This window comes from Phaeoacremonium minimum (assembly GCF_000392275.1).
Source record: "Phaeoacremonium minimum UCRPA7 unplaced genomic scaffold PA7_03_scaffold_582, whole genome shotgun sequence".
NCBI classification, from domain to species: domain Eukaryota; kingdom Fungi; phylum Ascomycota; class Sordariomycetes; order Togniniales; family Togniniaceae; genus Phaeoacremonium; species Phaeoacremonium minimum.
In genome coordinates, this window is record NW_006921484.1 from 49,920 (window position 1) to 65,315 (window position 15,396).

General features: G+C 50.8%; 4 protein-coding genes across 4 annotated transcripts; 2 read left to right on the forward strand and 2 right to left on the reverse strand.

Annotated features, from left to right (window-relative positions):
* Positions 1-1,394: 1,394 nt before the first annotated feature.
* On the forward strand, positions 1,395-2,282 carry UCRPA7_8188 (hypothetical protein; the record flags this gene model as incomplete). Its single annotated transcript, XM_007920707.1, has 1 exon — positions 1,395-2,282. The coding sequence occupies one exon, from the start codon at positions 1,395-1,397 to the stop codon at positions 2,280-2,282; it is 888 nt and encodes a 295-aa protein (XP_007918898.1).
* Positions 2,283-2,616: 334 nt separating this feature from the next.
* Positions 2,617-3,141, forward strand: UCRPA7_8189 (hypothetical protein; the record flags this gene model as incomplete). Its single annotated transcript, XM_007920708.1, has 2 exons — positions 2,617-2,844; positions 2,911-3,141. The coding sequence occupies 2 exons, from the start codon at positions 2,617-2,619 to the stop codon at positions 3,139-3,141; spliced, it is 459 nt and encodes a 152-aa protein (XP_007918899.1).
* Positions 3,142-3,614: 473 nt separating this feature from the next.
* Positions 3,615-9,859, reverse strand: UCRPA7_8190 (putative sh3 domain-containing protein; the record flags this gene model as incomplete). The annotated part of the gene is made up of 2 exons (XM_007920709.1): positions 3,615-4,243; positions 4,294-9,859. 2 exons carry the CDS (start codon positions 9,857-9,859, stop codon positions 3,615-3,617), a joined length of 6,195 nt encoding a protein of 2,064 aa, XP_007918900.1.
* A 4,749-nt stretch (positions 9,860-14,608) lies between these two features.
* On the reverse strand, positions 14,609-15,133 carry UCRPA7_8191 (putative rta1 domain protein; the record flags this gene model as incomplete). Its single annotated transcript, XM_007920710.1, has 1 exon — positions 14,609-15,133. The coding sequence occupies one exon, from the start codon at positions 15,131-15,133 to the stop codon at positions 14,609-14,611; it is 525 nt and encodes a 174-aa protein (XP_007918901.1).
* Between the last annotated feature and the right edge of the window lie 263 nt (positions 15,134-15,396).

Below are 15,396 nucleotides of genomic sequence, written 5' to 3' on the forward strand. Positions count from 1 at the left end.
TCTATCATCTACCATTCTGGCATGCAAGTGTGGCGACCACAAAGACCAAAATAAATTTATAGATATAAGTGAGTTGATCGAGACACTGTCGGTTTGGATACTAATAGTGTCCTAGGTAGATTTGTTGGGAACGTCGATGGACACCTCTGCTGCGATCCTGGACACGTTTGTGGCATCACGATCTCTTCTGGCCAAGTCCAGGAATAGGAGAATTAGTAAAATGTTGTGCATGTTCCCGCTCTATCCCACATTCCGTTATGACTCCCCGGAAAATCATGATGGCGGACTGGATGTTCCGAGAGGCTGGTAGTAAAACACTTCAGGCTGTATTGAGCGCTCCGCACCACGATGCAAATTAATTTATGATCAATCAACCCTAGTCACATTAGATAACCACGAAATAGCTTACTATGCGTGCAATAAAGACTTGGCATTGGCACGTAATAGCAACCTGGTTAGGGTCACCAACATATGTAAAATGTTTCCAAACAAATGTGAAAGCCTGAACTGTCAGTGACATGATATATCAAGTGATGCAATTATAAACGTCCTAGGAGGCTACTGCTTGGAGTTTCGTGTCAATGACGACCTACCGATTCCGTTACACGGTCCTCCTCCTCTCGACTGTACTCGTCGTTCTTTGCTTCGTATCGCTTTATAATGAAGCTGTATCGGTCCATGCAGCTTCCGTGCTACAATGGGGCTTAGAAAGGGGACAAAAGAACACTCTACCACCTCTTCGAGATGATCAGTCCAAGAAAAAGCGTCCACTTTCACCTCCCGAGCGACACAGGGGCAAAAGAAAAGGGAAGAAGTCAAGAACAAAAGCCCAAGGCAAACAAAAGCAAAGCACGAAGGAGGAACTGCCATTGGAGAACGAGGGGCCAGAAGACAGGAGGAAGCAGCCTTCAGAAGACCCTCTATACCAGGAGTTCTTCTCGTGGCGGGGCAAGAACTACAAACCCAGACCGAAGCCTCCGTCTAAGCCGCCACGAGATCCTACACCCCCAATACCAGATCCATTTCCGTTACTGTCTCAATCAAGCAAGAAGGCGGAAAGTCTGCGGCAGCAACTGAAACCACCAGCCATAAACGAGCCTCCGAGTTCGCATGTGTCCGAGAATACTCCTCTTTTCATCGGCTTTACGAGAAACTGGCCACAATTACTACAATGCGTTGCGAGCTACATCGCGGCTGGATGGCCGCCTGAAGACATTCATATAGTGGAGAATACTGGGGTCATGTACGCAAACAGGGATGGAAAACTTACATTACAGAACCCGTTTTACCTGAACCACACACAACTCTCAATGCTAGGTGTCAATGTCATTGTAGTAAGTCCTTCCCCGTCCCTGGGATGGCGCTTTACTAACTAGCCATAGACACCAACACTTATGACATTCGCACAGCTTCAGAACTTCTTCCTCTGGACGGCATTGCAGAATGACTGGACGGACTTCTTCTGGTCACACCAAGATGTGCTCGTCTTCTCATATGAGGACGAGACACTGCCGGTAGCGGACTCCACAGAGCCAATCCCGTACTCACTCTACTCCCGCGCTGTGGGCACCCTACGCTACTTGCAACAGCCCGACGTTCAGCCATGGGCGAACCATTTCTTTGCGTACGATCATCTGACGCTGGTCCATCGGGACGCCATCCTCGCCGTGGGCGGCTGGGACACGCACATCCCCTTCTACGCGACGGACTGCGACATGTACGACCGCCTTTTGTGGGCGGGATACTGGCAGGGCGAGACAGCCATAGGCGTCATCCTCGATGTGTCGACTGTTCTCAAGGACATCGCTGCGCTGTTCCGCTTGCCTGGTGTGCATGCAACATTTGTGGGTGATCCCGGGCCAGGCAAGCTTGGCGAGGGTGAGGAGACGGGCGAGGATCAGCGCCAGTTGGAAAAGATGCTCAAGCAGAAAGAAAAGGCGCAGAAGAAGCTTGTGGAGAAGCAGGGCGAGACGTGGGAGCACCTCGTGGAAGTAGGAAAACGCATGCGAGATATAAAGTACATTGATGGTGGAGGCTGGAGGAACAATTGGCAGCAGAAGCAGGCTGGCGGGAAGGGTGAGCCCTTTTATCGAGATCCAGACGGATTCCAGGCAGGTATCCAGATGTTCATCGAGACTGGGCGCAGGGTCTTTGCAGAGAAATGGGGCCATAGGGGCTGTGATATTGTCCAGATGGGGATCAAAGCCGAGGATGCTTGGAGGCTTGAGAATGATTGGGATCCCGAGACTGAGGGAAGTGGCAGTGAGGGTGATGATTGGTAAGGTGGCGGAACTTAAGCACACAATGACAACACAATATACGAAAATCGCCGCGGTTTAGGGTTTGAATTACATGGTCTATTGAAGAAATAAAATCCCGAAAGAGTGGCAGTAATAGAGGGTATCATCAGCCTCGTCGTATCAGAATGCCTATCTGAAGTCTGAGTAGTGAAGAGGTTCCAAGAGTTGGTGCAAGACCAACAGCCGCTAGAGCTATCTTTGCCACCCCGCATAGATCCAAGGTTGTGCTTAGGTACGCCTCCCAGCCGCCATCAGTTCAGCTCACGAGAACAGCTTCAACAATCAAAGACACATGACTGCTCATCCCATGTAGGACATGGCAAGGCCGAAGTCCGGCTCCAGGAAGCGCCTGGACCCGCAGGAGAAGAACCTGCTCGAGCATCTCATCAGCATGCCGAACCTCAGCAACACGGAGATCGGGCGAATCCTCCGGGTGGACGAGGGCACCGTCCGCCACCGCAGGCGACAGTTCCGAGAGACCGGCACCCTGAGTCCGAAGCACACCACAAAGAACGCCGAAAAGCTCCGGCCGTGGCACCTCGAAGTAGGCCTTGTCCAATGATCGACTGAAGTGTCATACATAGGCATGCTAAACTGATGTTTTGTACAGAAAGTTCTCGAGCTGCTGGAGCGCAATGACCAGCTGCTCATCAAGGACATCCGCGAGTTCCTGCACATAGAGTATCATCTGGAGGTGAGCACCTCGACCATAAGCAGGCAGCTCAAGCGCGCGCAGAAACCGCGAAACCAGAGATCTGGCTACAAGGGAAACCAAAAACAGGCAGCAACATCTGCCACCTCACAAATGTCTTCGTTAGCTGAAACACCACAGTCTGCATGATGATGGATGGGGTTTGTTGTCCTTATAATATGCATTGAGCAACGGCGTTAATTGTTGTAGCATGGCTGGCTTTTGGGAGTGTCCATCTCATTTAGAGTCTGTATTTCAACGACAAGAAAGAATTTGGCTCCTTTGAGTCTACCGTCTCTGTATGACAATATCCGCGAGAGAGTGTCCTACACAAAGTCCTCCTATGCGCGCGCGGCAATGCTTCGCAACGCTTGCTGTACGCAGCTTACTCCAACAAATATACCACACATACACACACGTATCCAGAACACCTCTGCGTCCCACTGGTATAGAAGAAAACAGAAGAAAAATGAACAAAAGGATGTGGAAAAATACATCGGAATATCCTAAAGTCGGATACAAACCCCAATCCTCACTGTACTCCCTGTAGAGGAGCATTATGTACTTTCGAAAAAATCGACCTCCGGCCTCTGCCTACTAATTACAACTCTCTTTCCCTGATGTTATTCCTCGTCTAGGCTGCCCATCAGCCCGCTGCCCTTGCTAGCCTTCTTGCCGAGCTTGAGCATGCTGAGACGCTTGCGCACGCTGCCTATTGACTTGACGCCGGACAGATCGCCGCCCGACTGGTGCTTCTCTGTTATGGCGGTGTCCATGCTCTCGCGAGGCATTGACTCCGTTGTCCACTCTGGGGCCGAGGTGTCCGTGCCGTTGGTTCCACTCCTCGGGAGACGCTGGTCGTCGCTCGAGTGTGCGCGGAAGAAACTCCTTCTATTCGGGTTGTCCTTGCTTAGACTTCGACTGCCGCTGCTTGCCGTTTCTGCGTCTCCATTCAGCTGCTGGGATTGATCGCCGTTTGTCTGTGTTTGTCCCGGCTGCGCGTCCTTCTTTCTGCCACCAAGAAAGCTAAGCCTTGCTCCCCGACCTTGCCGTAACGATACTGGCTGGACAGTTGAGACTTCCGCACTCATGTTGTTAGCATTCGATGAGTTGCTCTTGTGGTGCTGAGGCGTTGTCGGCGCCAGTGATGGCGGAGACCGTGGCCAGCTGGGGGATGGTGTTGGCATGTTCTCGCGGACCGGCTGCGGAGGTGCGAATGCCGCTATCTCTGGAGCAAATGTTACCTCGAAGTCTAGATTCATGTCAGTCTTGATTATTGAATTTTCGGACCGAGTAACCTACACTTCTGCAGATCCTCATGATGCTTCAGAAGGATCTGATTCGAACTCTTCGCAAAGGTAGCTAAACACCTCTTGATCATGATAGCATGATCAATCAGCGCCATCTTAATGGCATTCTCCTGCGCATCCAGCTCAGGGGGCTCGTCATCCTCCTCCTTAGTGATGGATGCCGAGCTCTGGCTGGGTTGCAGTCCGGGGATCAATTGGCGATAGCAAACAACACTGCTCTCCGAGTTCGGGTTGACAGAGATACTGACAGCATCGACAAGCAATTGAGCGACTTCGTCACTCGAGTCACCGTCGATGATCTTCTTCTCAACGGCCGTCATCTCCTGAGTCTTGCGTACGATGCGTTCCAGCGCGGTCTCCTTGGCACTCAGACGGACTTCATGCACATTGACAATCTCGCTACGGCGCAGGATAGTCGGGAACGGCTCCGCAGTCGTATATACAATCTTCTCAGCAAAGTGCTCGGTGACCGGGCCAGTCGTGACACGCTTGCTTGACACAGAGAAGGCTTGTGGGTTGGCTGAGATGAGGTAATCCCTAACCACTTGCTGAACCCTGGCACGCTGGAAGACATGGTGTCGGAGATCACGATGCGCGCTCAGAGCCGAGATGACGAGGAATTGACCCTCAACATCGTCAATGTTATCACTGGTCACGATCTGTGCAGATGGATATTGCTCCTGCATGCGATCCGTAAAGGCAGAAGCGCGCTCCGTTGGAGAACCTTCGTAGACAAACTCTTTGTCGCGGATACTGGCCGGGAAGCCCAGGCCTTTGAAAACGACCTTGAAGTACTTCGGTACGAGCTTTTCGCTCTTAGCAATAGTCTCGTATATGGTAGCAACGGCACGCTGGGTTCTGGCCAGCTTGGCAAAATCGAAGATGTTGGTCTCATACTGAGACTCTAGCTCTTTGTATGCGGCCAGAGCGCTGGTCCACGCTTCGCCATCCTCGAAGTGCTTGATCATGTCGAAGTATATCCTCTCTTTACGCTCAAATTGCGATTGTGCTGGGTACTCAGGATCGGCGAGGGCCGGCAACGTCCTGACAGGATCCCACTCGTAGAGGTCAGCATGGAGCCGCAAGGCCAGACCTGCTTCGGCATGGTTGCGAGCTTCTGCCTGAAGCAATGCAAGTTGGTGGACGTAGCGAACGAAGATCTCTTCCTTCTGCATATCCCGGAGGAACTCCATAAGCCTGAGTCGGTTGATGAGATGTGATGCTTCGCCAGAGCCATCTCCACTGTGAACTGCGACAAGGAGGTCCAGAAATTCATCAACGGTGCCCATAAGTTCGCGAAGAGCTTGATAGAGTGGCTCGTCAGTGATTTGCGACAGAGGCTCAAATCTCTCCAGGAGCTCGCTGACAAACAGCTTTTGTAGTATACTCTCAGTCAAGGGCTTTGACTTGAAATATAGGTCAAGGCAGTCGATGACTTCGGTCTGGATGACTGACAGATCCTCACTCAGCGTCCATTCGCTGACAATCATTGTCTGAAGGACCTCGACAGCCATTCGTCGCAGACCCTCGTGCACACTCAAGCAGAGTTCCACGATGGGTCCAACAAGCGTTGGGACATATTGCACTTGATAGCCACCCATCTTTGTCAGGCCATACCGTTGTCGCTCATCAGTGCTGGTCTCCCATCCGATGGCCTCCCACGTCCGCCTGAGGAGCTCCGCACCATGCTCCCTGACATCGCCAGCGATCTTCCATACAGCTCTCCGCTTCTGCTCCGGGAAGGTCTCAAGCGCAAGTGAGGGGCTTCCGACAAGTTTCAGCATGGTCGTAAAGAACATTTTCCAGAGTTCGGTGTTGAAATTCTCTGCCTCGTCCGGATGCGGAAGGAAGGACTCAAGCAGTATCCCCGATAGATACTGGAGCGTTCTCATGGTGGATTTGTGATGGAATATATGTACACTGAGCCATTTGGACGGGAAAGCTTCGCCCTGTAGGATGCTCATGTGGACACGCAGAGTGTTTGCAATGACATCTTCAAGGTCGTCTTCGGCTAGTTCAAGCTGCATGCCGCTGGGCGAATTAGAAAGCGCTGATAAAACAGCCGACAGCTCGACGAGAGCCTCGTCGAAGTTGACTTCGTCAACCGTCGGTTTGGAAGGGAAGGGATAAGTTGTAGGGAATAGTAGCGAGAGGCGACGCCGGGGGGGCTGAGGCGCGGACTGAATAACAAGATAAGAATCAATGATCTTCGGAATGTGATCGGGTATCTCAGGGCCAAGGTGCTCGACCTGGCTTGCTAACACGGAGCAGCAGAGTCGGATTTGCTCCCTCCACTGCTCGGTTACCTCCTCCGTTCGTCCCCAGTGCGGCGCGATCCATCTGACGGTGTTTGCGCTCAGAGCAGACCGCTGCTCGGGGTGGGAGAAGATGTCTAATTTCGAGTAGTTGATGATCAAAACAAGTTTGTAAAGCACAAGCTTGCCTTTGACCAATGAACACGAATCCATGAAGTCAATAGCGATATGTAATATTTCTTCTGTCGTGAGCAGCCCGGCTAGTTCTGGTAGCCATGTATGGAAGTGCTGGACAGCCAATGTTTGGCTTCCAACCAAGACCGGCGCTGTGCTACGCATCATAGCATCCAGCGCCTTAAAGATGCTTCTAAGATGCCTTGTGAAGCCGGGAGTGTTCCCGGTGAGGCCAATGCCAGCCTCTTTTGCCTTCTGTTGGCCGCGAGCATGTGTAATAAATTTGAGAATATGACGAACGACCTTAAAGGTAGCTCTGAGCTTTCTAGCAGTTTCTGGATCAGATGGGTTTGATAGTAGCCGTGTAAATGATCTAACCAGGCATGGTGTAGCAAAAGGATAATTGAACTTGTTCTCGGCGTATTGATCCACCAAAGGAGCGATGTTGAATCGTCGATCATGCGTAATGTCCAGGACTCGTACCAATGCGGTGAATACAAGGTCCTCATACTCGTCGTTACCGGCATACTCGACCAAGATCCCAAATAGGGCGTCTAGGACATCACTCAAGAGTTTCACAACCTCGATCTCAGCCACGAAGATAAGTTGCTGTAAGAGATTCGGAATCTCTTCACGAGGGCAGTCTTTCCATTTCAAGAGCGAAAGAACAACTCTGTCCTGTGAGAATCTGGTGCTGCAAAGATACGTGTCGAGGCGAAGCGTCGCCAAAGGGCCAGTAACCTCTGCCGAATGCTCGCCACGGCGTGCGTTCCACGGCAATGCTAGGTAGCCACCTTTGCCCATAGGTCCAGGCTGGGCAGTCGCTGTGTACTCATCTACTCGGTAGAGAAGTAAGCCATGGGGTCCATCCCTCACAAATGCCTGGTGGTCCCACAAAGGCAGATGCGCTATGGCGAAAGGGGGATTCGGCATGTCTGCAACAAAGAACACCACATGCGATGTGAATACATCTTGCGGCGCCAATAGTAGCCGGAGCGTTTGTCTCCAAGGATCTCCTCGCTCGGTGGCAACAGATCTCCATGTGCTCAAACCCTCAGAGTTCGAGGAGGGATATATGCAGTTGTCTATTCGCTCGCCAGAAGACCTCCTCACCTCCATCGTCACTTGCAAATTGGTACCATGAACAGTAGTTGGCATCGCTGTTGCGCTGCCGCCGAATCTAGAAAGCAGTGTTTGTCGTGAGAACACAGCTTCGTCAAGGGTGACATAAATGTCCGACCGAGCTTTAGTCGGTGCCCCGGAGAAGCCCATCTTATTAGTCTTGGTGATGCCAGCGAGTAAGGTTGGTGTCGCCTTAATCAAAGCATCTGCATCAGGGTCGTTGAATGCCTTCAAATGCACCTGCAGTCGCTCTCCGTTCCTAGACTTCTCGTATTGTCCGGATTTACTCTCCATCAATTCGCGAATAAGGGGATCCCATTCCTCGCCGTTTTCTTGCTTTTCGGCAACGAATCTAGCGGAGGGCGTCCAAATGCTGACTACATGCTCAACCTCTTCATCCTGCTTCATGATGGCATTCAATTTCAGAACTCCGACGCCAACAGTCCGCTCAGCAGTCATGTTCGTCGTGCCATCGTGAGAAAGTCGTGGAGCCTTGGATCCACCGGTACTTGGCGGTATTCCTTCCCTACTCTCAAGAGCACCAGTAGTCGGTGGTCTCTCCTCAGCCTGTTCATCTAGCTTGGCCATTGGAGCACCTCTCGAAAAGGCAGATCGGGTGCTCTTCTGCGCCCACATTAGGCTCCTGCGCATAGACTTGTTCCCACTAGACAGTGGCGGCTTCGCTGTGTCTTTCGAGTAAGATGTTGTCTGGTTTATTGAGCCAGCTCTCGAACTTGGCTTGCCCACGATTATTTGTTGTGATGTTCGGATCCTAACCACCAAGAAAAGCTCTGACTCGGCGGAAGGAACGCTGCCAATATCCGATGGCGAAAGGTCGGAGAACAAAGTTCGCATTTGCGCTTGAAGATGCTTGCTCACATGGCCCATCATGCCTCCAGCTGGTATCTCGATAATGAAGGTTTCGGACAGCGATATCAGGGAGCCGCCCGGGGCCTTGCTGACCAGGTGAAGGGTCAAGGTCGTGGCTTCGCTCGATGCTCCTGCGAACCCCTTGACGTCCACAAGCAGGTGGTGCAGAGCAGAGAGCTCGATTGTGGGGTGCGGCGGCTCGTCTAGCAGACTCATCACAGATTGTAGCTTGGTTATCTCCACAACGGAATCGTCTCCAGTGAGGACTCGGCCTTGCTCGAGGGGGTCGCGAACAATGACCTCTCCTCCGCATAGTTTGTTGACGCGCACCAGATCCCAGACAGTCTTCTCGCGTAGATTCTTGTACTCCCATGTCGTCAACACGTTATGCAGGAATTGTTGTCGGGCAAAGTTCAGCGAGGTGATCAGCTGCGATAGCTTGTCGAGTTTCGCATACTCTCGCGATAGCAGCAGTTCGTGAAGGTTCGTAGAGTGCCACTCGCGCAGACATGAGGCAATCTCGTCGATCAATGGTTCGGAGGCAGAGGTAGGGGTCTCGTCTCCAATCTTGAGCATCGGCAGGGGAGCTCGCGGTCGTGGCGCATTGGGGTCGCGCTTCCAAGGCACGGAGAGCCGGCCATGTGTGCCGTTGGGGAGGTCCTTGGTTGGTTTCTTGCCACCCTTGCCGTCACTGATGGGACTTATCACCACCTCGGGGCCTTTAGACTTCTCTTTCCTCCTCCTTGCCTTGCCCTCGCCCGTCAGTCCGCCCTTGGCAGAGTCGCTGCCCACTCGTTGTATGCCAACCTCCTCCTTGAGGACTTCTATACCGTCCTCGCTGTCCTCATTGTCGTCTGTCTCGTCAGACTCACCCAATACTTCCCGGACCTCGACACAGCTGCGAGGGAATATGCCATTATAAACGCGTGCCTGCAGAGTCTCGCCTTTGACGGAAGTCAAGCCCGCAAGCAGGGACGGGGGTGCCACAAGATATCCACGCAGCCAGTTCTCGTCGGCCGTCTCCTCCACAATGTAGACTTCATCTCCAATCTCGAGGGGCAGGTCTTCGGAGCCGGTAGGTTGGAAAGGGTACGTCGCTACGGCGAAGGCGATTCGGGGCAGTGGTTGCCAGGGCATCTTGGGCGGAGGCGCATCTACTGGTTCCCCCAAATGACTATTGAAACCTCCCTCGGCCTTCGTGAAGGCGGGTTGAGGAAACTTCCGCCTCGGCTCGCCCCCAGCAGCTCCCGTTGTCTGGCCAAAAGGGTGGCTCGCAAATCGCTCAGGTCGTTATCGCTTTGTGGCTAGCACAGAAGGCATGAATGAGGTCAGACAAAGTTCCGCCTGTCAATCGGATAGTCGCAGAGCAGAACGTGCTGCTGTGGTTTGTGGTATCTAATTTTGTGAGATGCGAAAAAATCGGGACTCTCACTGTCACAAAAGAGGCAGGGAGGCTGACCCCAGGCCAGGCACAGACGTACTGTAGTAGGCGTAGATTGGATATCCGATAAGAAACCCCTGAGCAAACGCAGGCACAATCTGACGGCGCCTGAGCCTCTTTGTGGAGGTCAAGTAAGCTTGGCTTGGTGGCAATGGCAGTTGCAATGGAACCCCGGAAAAGAATGTGATATCAATGGCTGCTATTGCCAGAACAATGTTAAAGCGCTGTAGTCAAAAAGATGGTGAATCGAAGACAAGGTTCCACTGCAATGCCTGTTCCTGTTCGAAGCCAACCCCAAATCAGACGAGGGCGTGTTCTTTTCGCGATGTGACCGAAATGCTGCTGCTGCTGTTGCTGGGTGCTGCTGATCTGTCGGGCAAATAAAAGAACAGCGGCCCCTGGACTGGGACCGCAATAAGAAGCGAGCCCACCGTCTAACGTCCCTTGGGGTGTAGCGCCGTGCCCGTGTGCCCGTGCCCGCGTGTGGAGAAGCAAACGGTAATAGCCAACGTGAACTAACTGACGGTGAGCTGCACAGCAACGGTGGAAATGCTATTTGGACGAGCTTCAACGACTATTACAAAAGACTCAGGTTTTGATTGACGTCTATAAAACAGAGAGCAGCTTGATTGAGGGTCCCGGGAGAGCTGTCTGACTGTCTGGCTGCCTTTCCGCAATGTCTCAGACCTTTTTTTGCGCCTGCCCGCCTTTCTTTTTTCTCCTCCCCCTCGTGGTGGTTCGTTGTGCCCTGCCGTCCCCAGCCACGGTGTGCTCTGGTTGGTCCGACAAGGTGCTTCGTCTGTGCAGGTGCTGGGAATACCATCATGTCCGTCCTTGAACCAGAAAGCCACCACGTTCGCCGCCAGGTTGGCCACAGATTCCTCAACGCTACGCTACAGCTGCAGCCGGGTACACGGCATATCAAGGATTGTGGGATGCCAGAAAAGCGAGTGCCACATCTCTGGGCCATCAATTGGCTGCCCTAATCACAAAAAATCGGCATGGATGGGCAGTCAAATGCGACTTGTTCTGGTCAGCATTGCGCTCGGATGCTGATGTCGTCTAAGATGCAGGGAGACACATGAAAAGGGGGGCCATACTACGGTACCCTCCGGTTATATGTTCGACGCCTGCCCTCTCTTGTGTGCTCCAAACATTCGACTGCCGACTGCAATGAGAAGACGAGCTTCTTGCTGCTGTTGCATTGCTTTATCTGATGAGAGCGCCGTGATACTGCAAGGCGTGCCATACAGTGCATGTGTCTCCAGCCGCGTGGTTCTCCCTGATTACTTTCCCATATGGCGGGATGTTGGCGTCGGCGATCCCACGCCCGACCCCTCCATCACTCGATCCCACATCACATCCAATCTTGCCTTGCGCACACTGCATAGCAATGCTTCCAGGGTACAGTAAGCCGTGGTGTGCGCAAGTATCGACGTTGAATCCAGGTTTCCATCAGACATATCATCGCCTCTTATGGCGTTCAATTCATCTCTCGGGCATGCCTTTTTCATGCCGATGGCAATCAAGTTGATGCGCCGCGCTTGGGAATCCGTGGTGGATTTCATGTGGTGCGTGTCAGCATGGCGATCATGTCCGTTTTGGGCTACACCATGGATGGCTGCCCCTTTTTCGATCAACTGCCATCCTATCAGCTGCCCTCGCTGCACGAAGTCTTGCAGGCAGGCGTAGCTTAGTCAATGTGATAACCACGAGCTACCAACACTGCATGGCTAATAACATTCCTGTAGCAGACTGCTACAAGAGAACATGCTCAATCGAGGGTCGATAGCCTGTTGTTTCTTGGAACTTCGAGTCGAGACACATCTTGGCATTTTTAACAAATCATCCCGATCAGAAAGAGGCTTATTAACGGTCTCATCGAAGGTAATCGCTCGAAGCTTCAAATCAAACTAAACTCAGAAACATTATCTTTCAATTAGACTATGACGATATAGATAGATTGTTTGTTGCCAACACCTCATAGTGTAGGTGCGCCTACTCAACGTTCAAGTGCAAGCTCAGCCCAAGGACAGATTCGACTCATATCGTTTTATATATTGGGGGTGTTTAAGTTCATTCTATAAGCAAGCAATTGATAATTATTTTTGCATTCATGCTGGATGTTTTGGGCCTCCATCTGGCATTTCGGATTCCGAACTTTGTCGGCGTTAGCCTACATCTTGGACGAAATTTCTCTCCTGTCGACAGTCGATGCAGAATGAGATACCCTATACACTAGAACTAACTAGCTCCTGACTGTGACATTAGTGCAGCTGGTGTTATTCGTAGCTACCATGGTCGATGACTTTGTCGTCCGCTTTCTTGTACATTAGGCTCGATTGTACGTGGACTGATAGGCGGTAAATCCTATCGTATATTTCATTCGTCGAGCTCAGATCTGCCCTTGCAATCAAAGCAAGCAGGCCTAAACCCAAAAGCATGAACAGATGTTCCAGATGTAGACCATAGAGCTCCGGGTGGGCGTAATACGCTATTTTCGTAGGAATTATTAAGAACAACCCCAGTGATAGCTTAAACAAGATGTTGTGTCGATGCTCGTAACAAATTTCTAGCATGGAGAACAGTAAATCTTATTTTGAAGACAAGCAGACCCGAGATTTAATCGACAGGCTCTGGGCCGGTGACTCTCAAAAAACGACCATCAGAGGGAACATTAGCCATGAGGCCTACATAAACTTCTACCAAAGACAATGGCATCTGATAGCAGGACACAATGCAGGCCAGCACGTTGCTTTGAGAGATCCTCAGGTCCTGAATACTTTCATCGAGCATTTATCTACATCAGGACATGAAACAAGGGAAGAGATGCTTGTTGATATCAGGAGACTGGCCGTAGATGTTGCGACTCCAGAAGCCTGTGACAACACTCTAATCTAGCCTTGAGTCTTTTACTGATGCTTAAATTTGGGACTGTGAACGGCGAGGCAGCACCGAGGAGATACTTGAACTGGACCGGCGGCTCTCTGCAGGTATTCATTGAGGGCTATTTCAGTCAACAACCTAATCTAAGGATTGATCGGGGCAGACTCTCTGTATCATTCAACGCATGGAGTCTGCAGGAGATTGGAGGCATTCAACTTCAGTTCACGGATAATTTTTCGGACCACTTATTGTTAGTGGAAGACGATACCAAAGTCCTGATATTCCATCACACTACCTTCCTAAAGTGGCATAGGTAATTTGATCTCAATAACACCAAATCCATCCAGATTTGCAGCTAAGCCTACATAGATCCATTCTCCCAGAGTACGTTATTTGAGAGACTCTTGAAACACTAGCTTTATTGTTTCCACAGTCAGAATTCGGAACATATGGTCGAGCTACAACCACAAATGCCAAGTGGTTCCAGCGATTGACAAAGAATGAAAATTTCTTATCAATCGACAATCAACTCGCCATGTGCGGTAACCTTCAGTCCGCAAGTAGACAGCTGGACAATTTCAGGTTTTGGAGAGATCGCTTAATTTTTTTGAAAGAAGCTTATGATGAAGCTACACCTAGGGTTCTCTCCCAGTGGTGGTACGACCGACGAAATAACGTTCAATAGTACACTTTCTGGGTAGCTATAATGGTGTTCGTTGTGACAACTACACTAGGTATTATACAATGTATTGAAGGCGGATTACAATTATCCAGAAACAGAGGATAAACTCAAGCGGCGGAGATGCAAGGAATCTCTCTTCCAGATAAAGCAAAAGATTTAAGAAATGCCTTGGTTACAAGATTAACAAGGACAGCTTCAAGCCTGCGTTGATACAAACACCGGGGTGGACTATGCTATGTGTCGTGGACGGTGATGCACGGTTACTTGGTGAGGGACCAAGCCACGACTGCTTAGATTGAAGTTTGAATACAATCAAGATTCTATTGATGGTTGCTGAAAATATATATATAAACCCTGTAGAACATCAAGAGAATTGAAGAATAACGAGGTCGAAATTTGTGAGCTTGGATTTGTCTACACTCGCCTACTATTACGCAAAATGTAGTCACCCCATCTTAAACCTAGTTTTGCACCTATAAAATACCAGATAAAACGACAAATGTTGAATTCTAGACGACAGAAGAGAAATCTTGCCCATTAATAGCATGGACAACTCGCTCTTAGGACCTGATTCTCATGTCAAGACAAGGCGTTAGGGATCTAATCAGTTTCTCAAGGACAAAGACTCCGAAGCCCAATATTGAAAATGAGTCTTCCCAAGTCATACATAAGTGTATCATTCTGTCGAGCCTCACACCTAGAAGCCAACTGCTTTCTCGACTATCCTTAGCCATAAATAACTTTACGAAAATCTGTACCGTGTCGCGCTTAAACAGTGTAACCCATAGGCTGTGCGGGAGGCTTATTGGTACTCAAGAGCGAGTTTGTACTAACTGCAGCTATGATCAGCGAACTGTCCCAGAAAGTGTAGCTCGGATCAAGCCTGACGATTCGCAGCCGGGTAGTTTCCCAGCTCTTGAAACGGCCGATTATCCACCTTCTTCTTGCGGAAGAGGATACCGAACGATAGGAGATAAATGATTAACTCAAGCGGCGTACGATTATCTGGCGTCGTCTGGCGTCCACCGTTTGTAGCTGGATAATTGCCAGACTCGTCAGGTTGCTGATGGTCGATTTTCTTGCGGAAGAGAATTCCAAACGACAGAAGATGAAGGATCTTCATTGTAAACGACCGGTTGTCCACTATCTTTGGTCCCTCGATCTCGGTCGTGCCATCCTGCGACAAGTAGATGTGATAGTCCCTAGGTAGAAAGCGGCTCGGATTCCATATGTTCCAGATGACGGAGTTGATCAGCATCAGGACTGCCTCGAAGACGTAGAAGAACCACTCGTATCGCAAAATTGGACTCAGAGTCTGGAGAGAATCGGCGTTATCGAGCTCTATGGTCGTATTGCCCAAGTGCTCCACCAGTCGATAGATGCAGCGTACCAGAATCAACATCATGCTAATGTAGAGAATGGTCAAGGGAGTCGAGACAGATCTGTTGCGTATTCTAGCTTTGCTGCACCGCCAGTGGAAGAGGCCAGCCATACACATGAAAATCACAATGACGCAGAGTTGTATGGCAACTGCAGCTATCGTCAAGTGACTTCCCAGCTCTTGTTGGGTTTTTGACGAGGATGAATTCGCGGACAATGATACGCCCAATGCGTTCAGAAGCTCAACAACGGCCATGATAGCACCGAAGGTGGAAAGCACCCTGC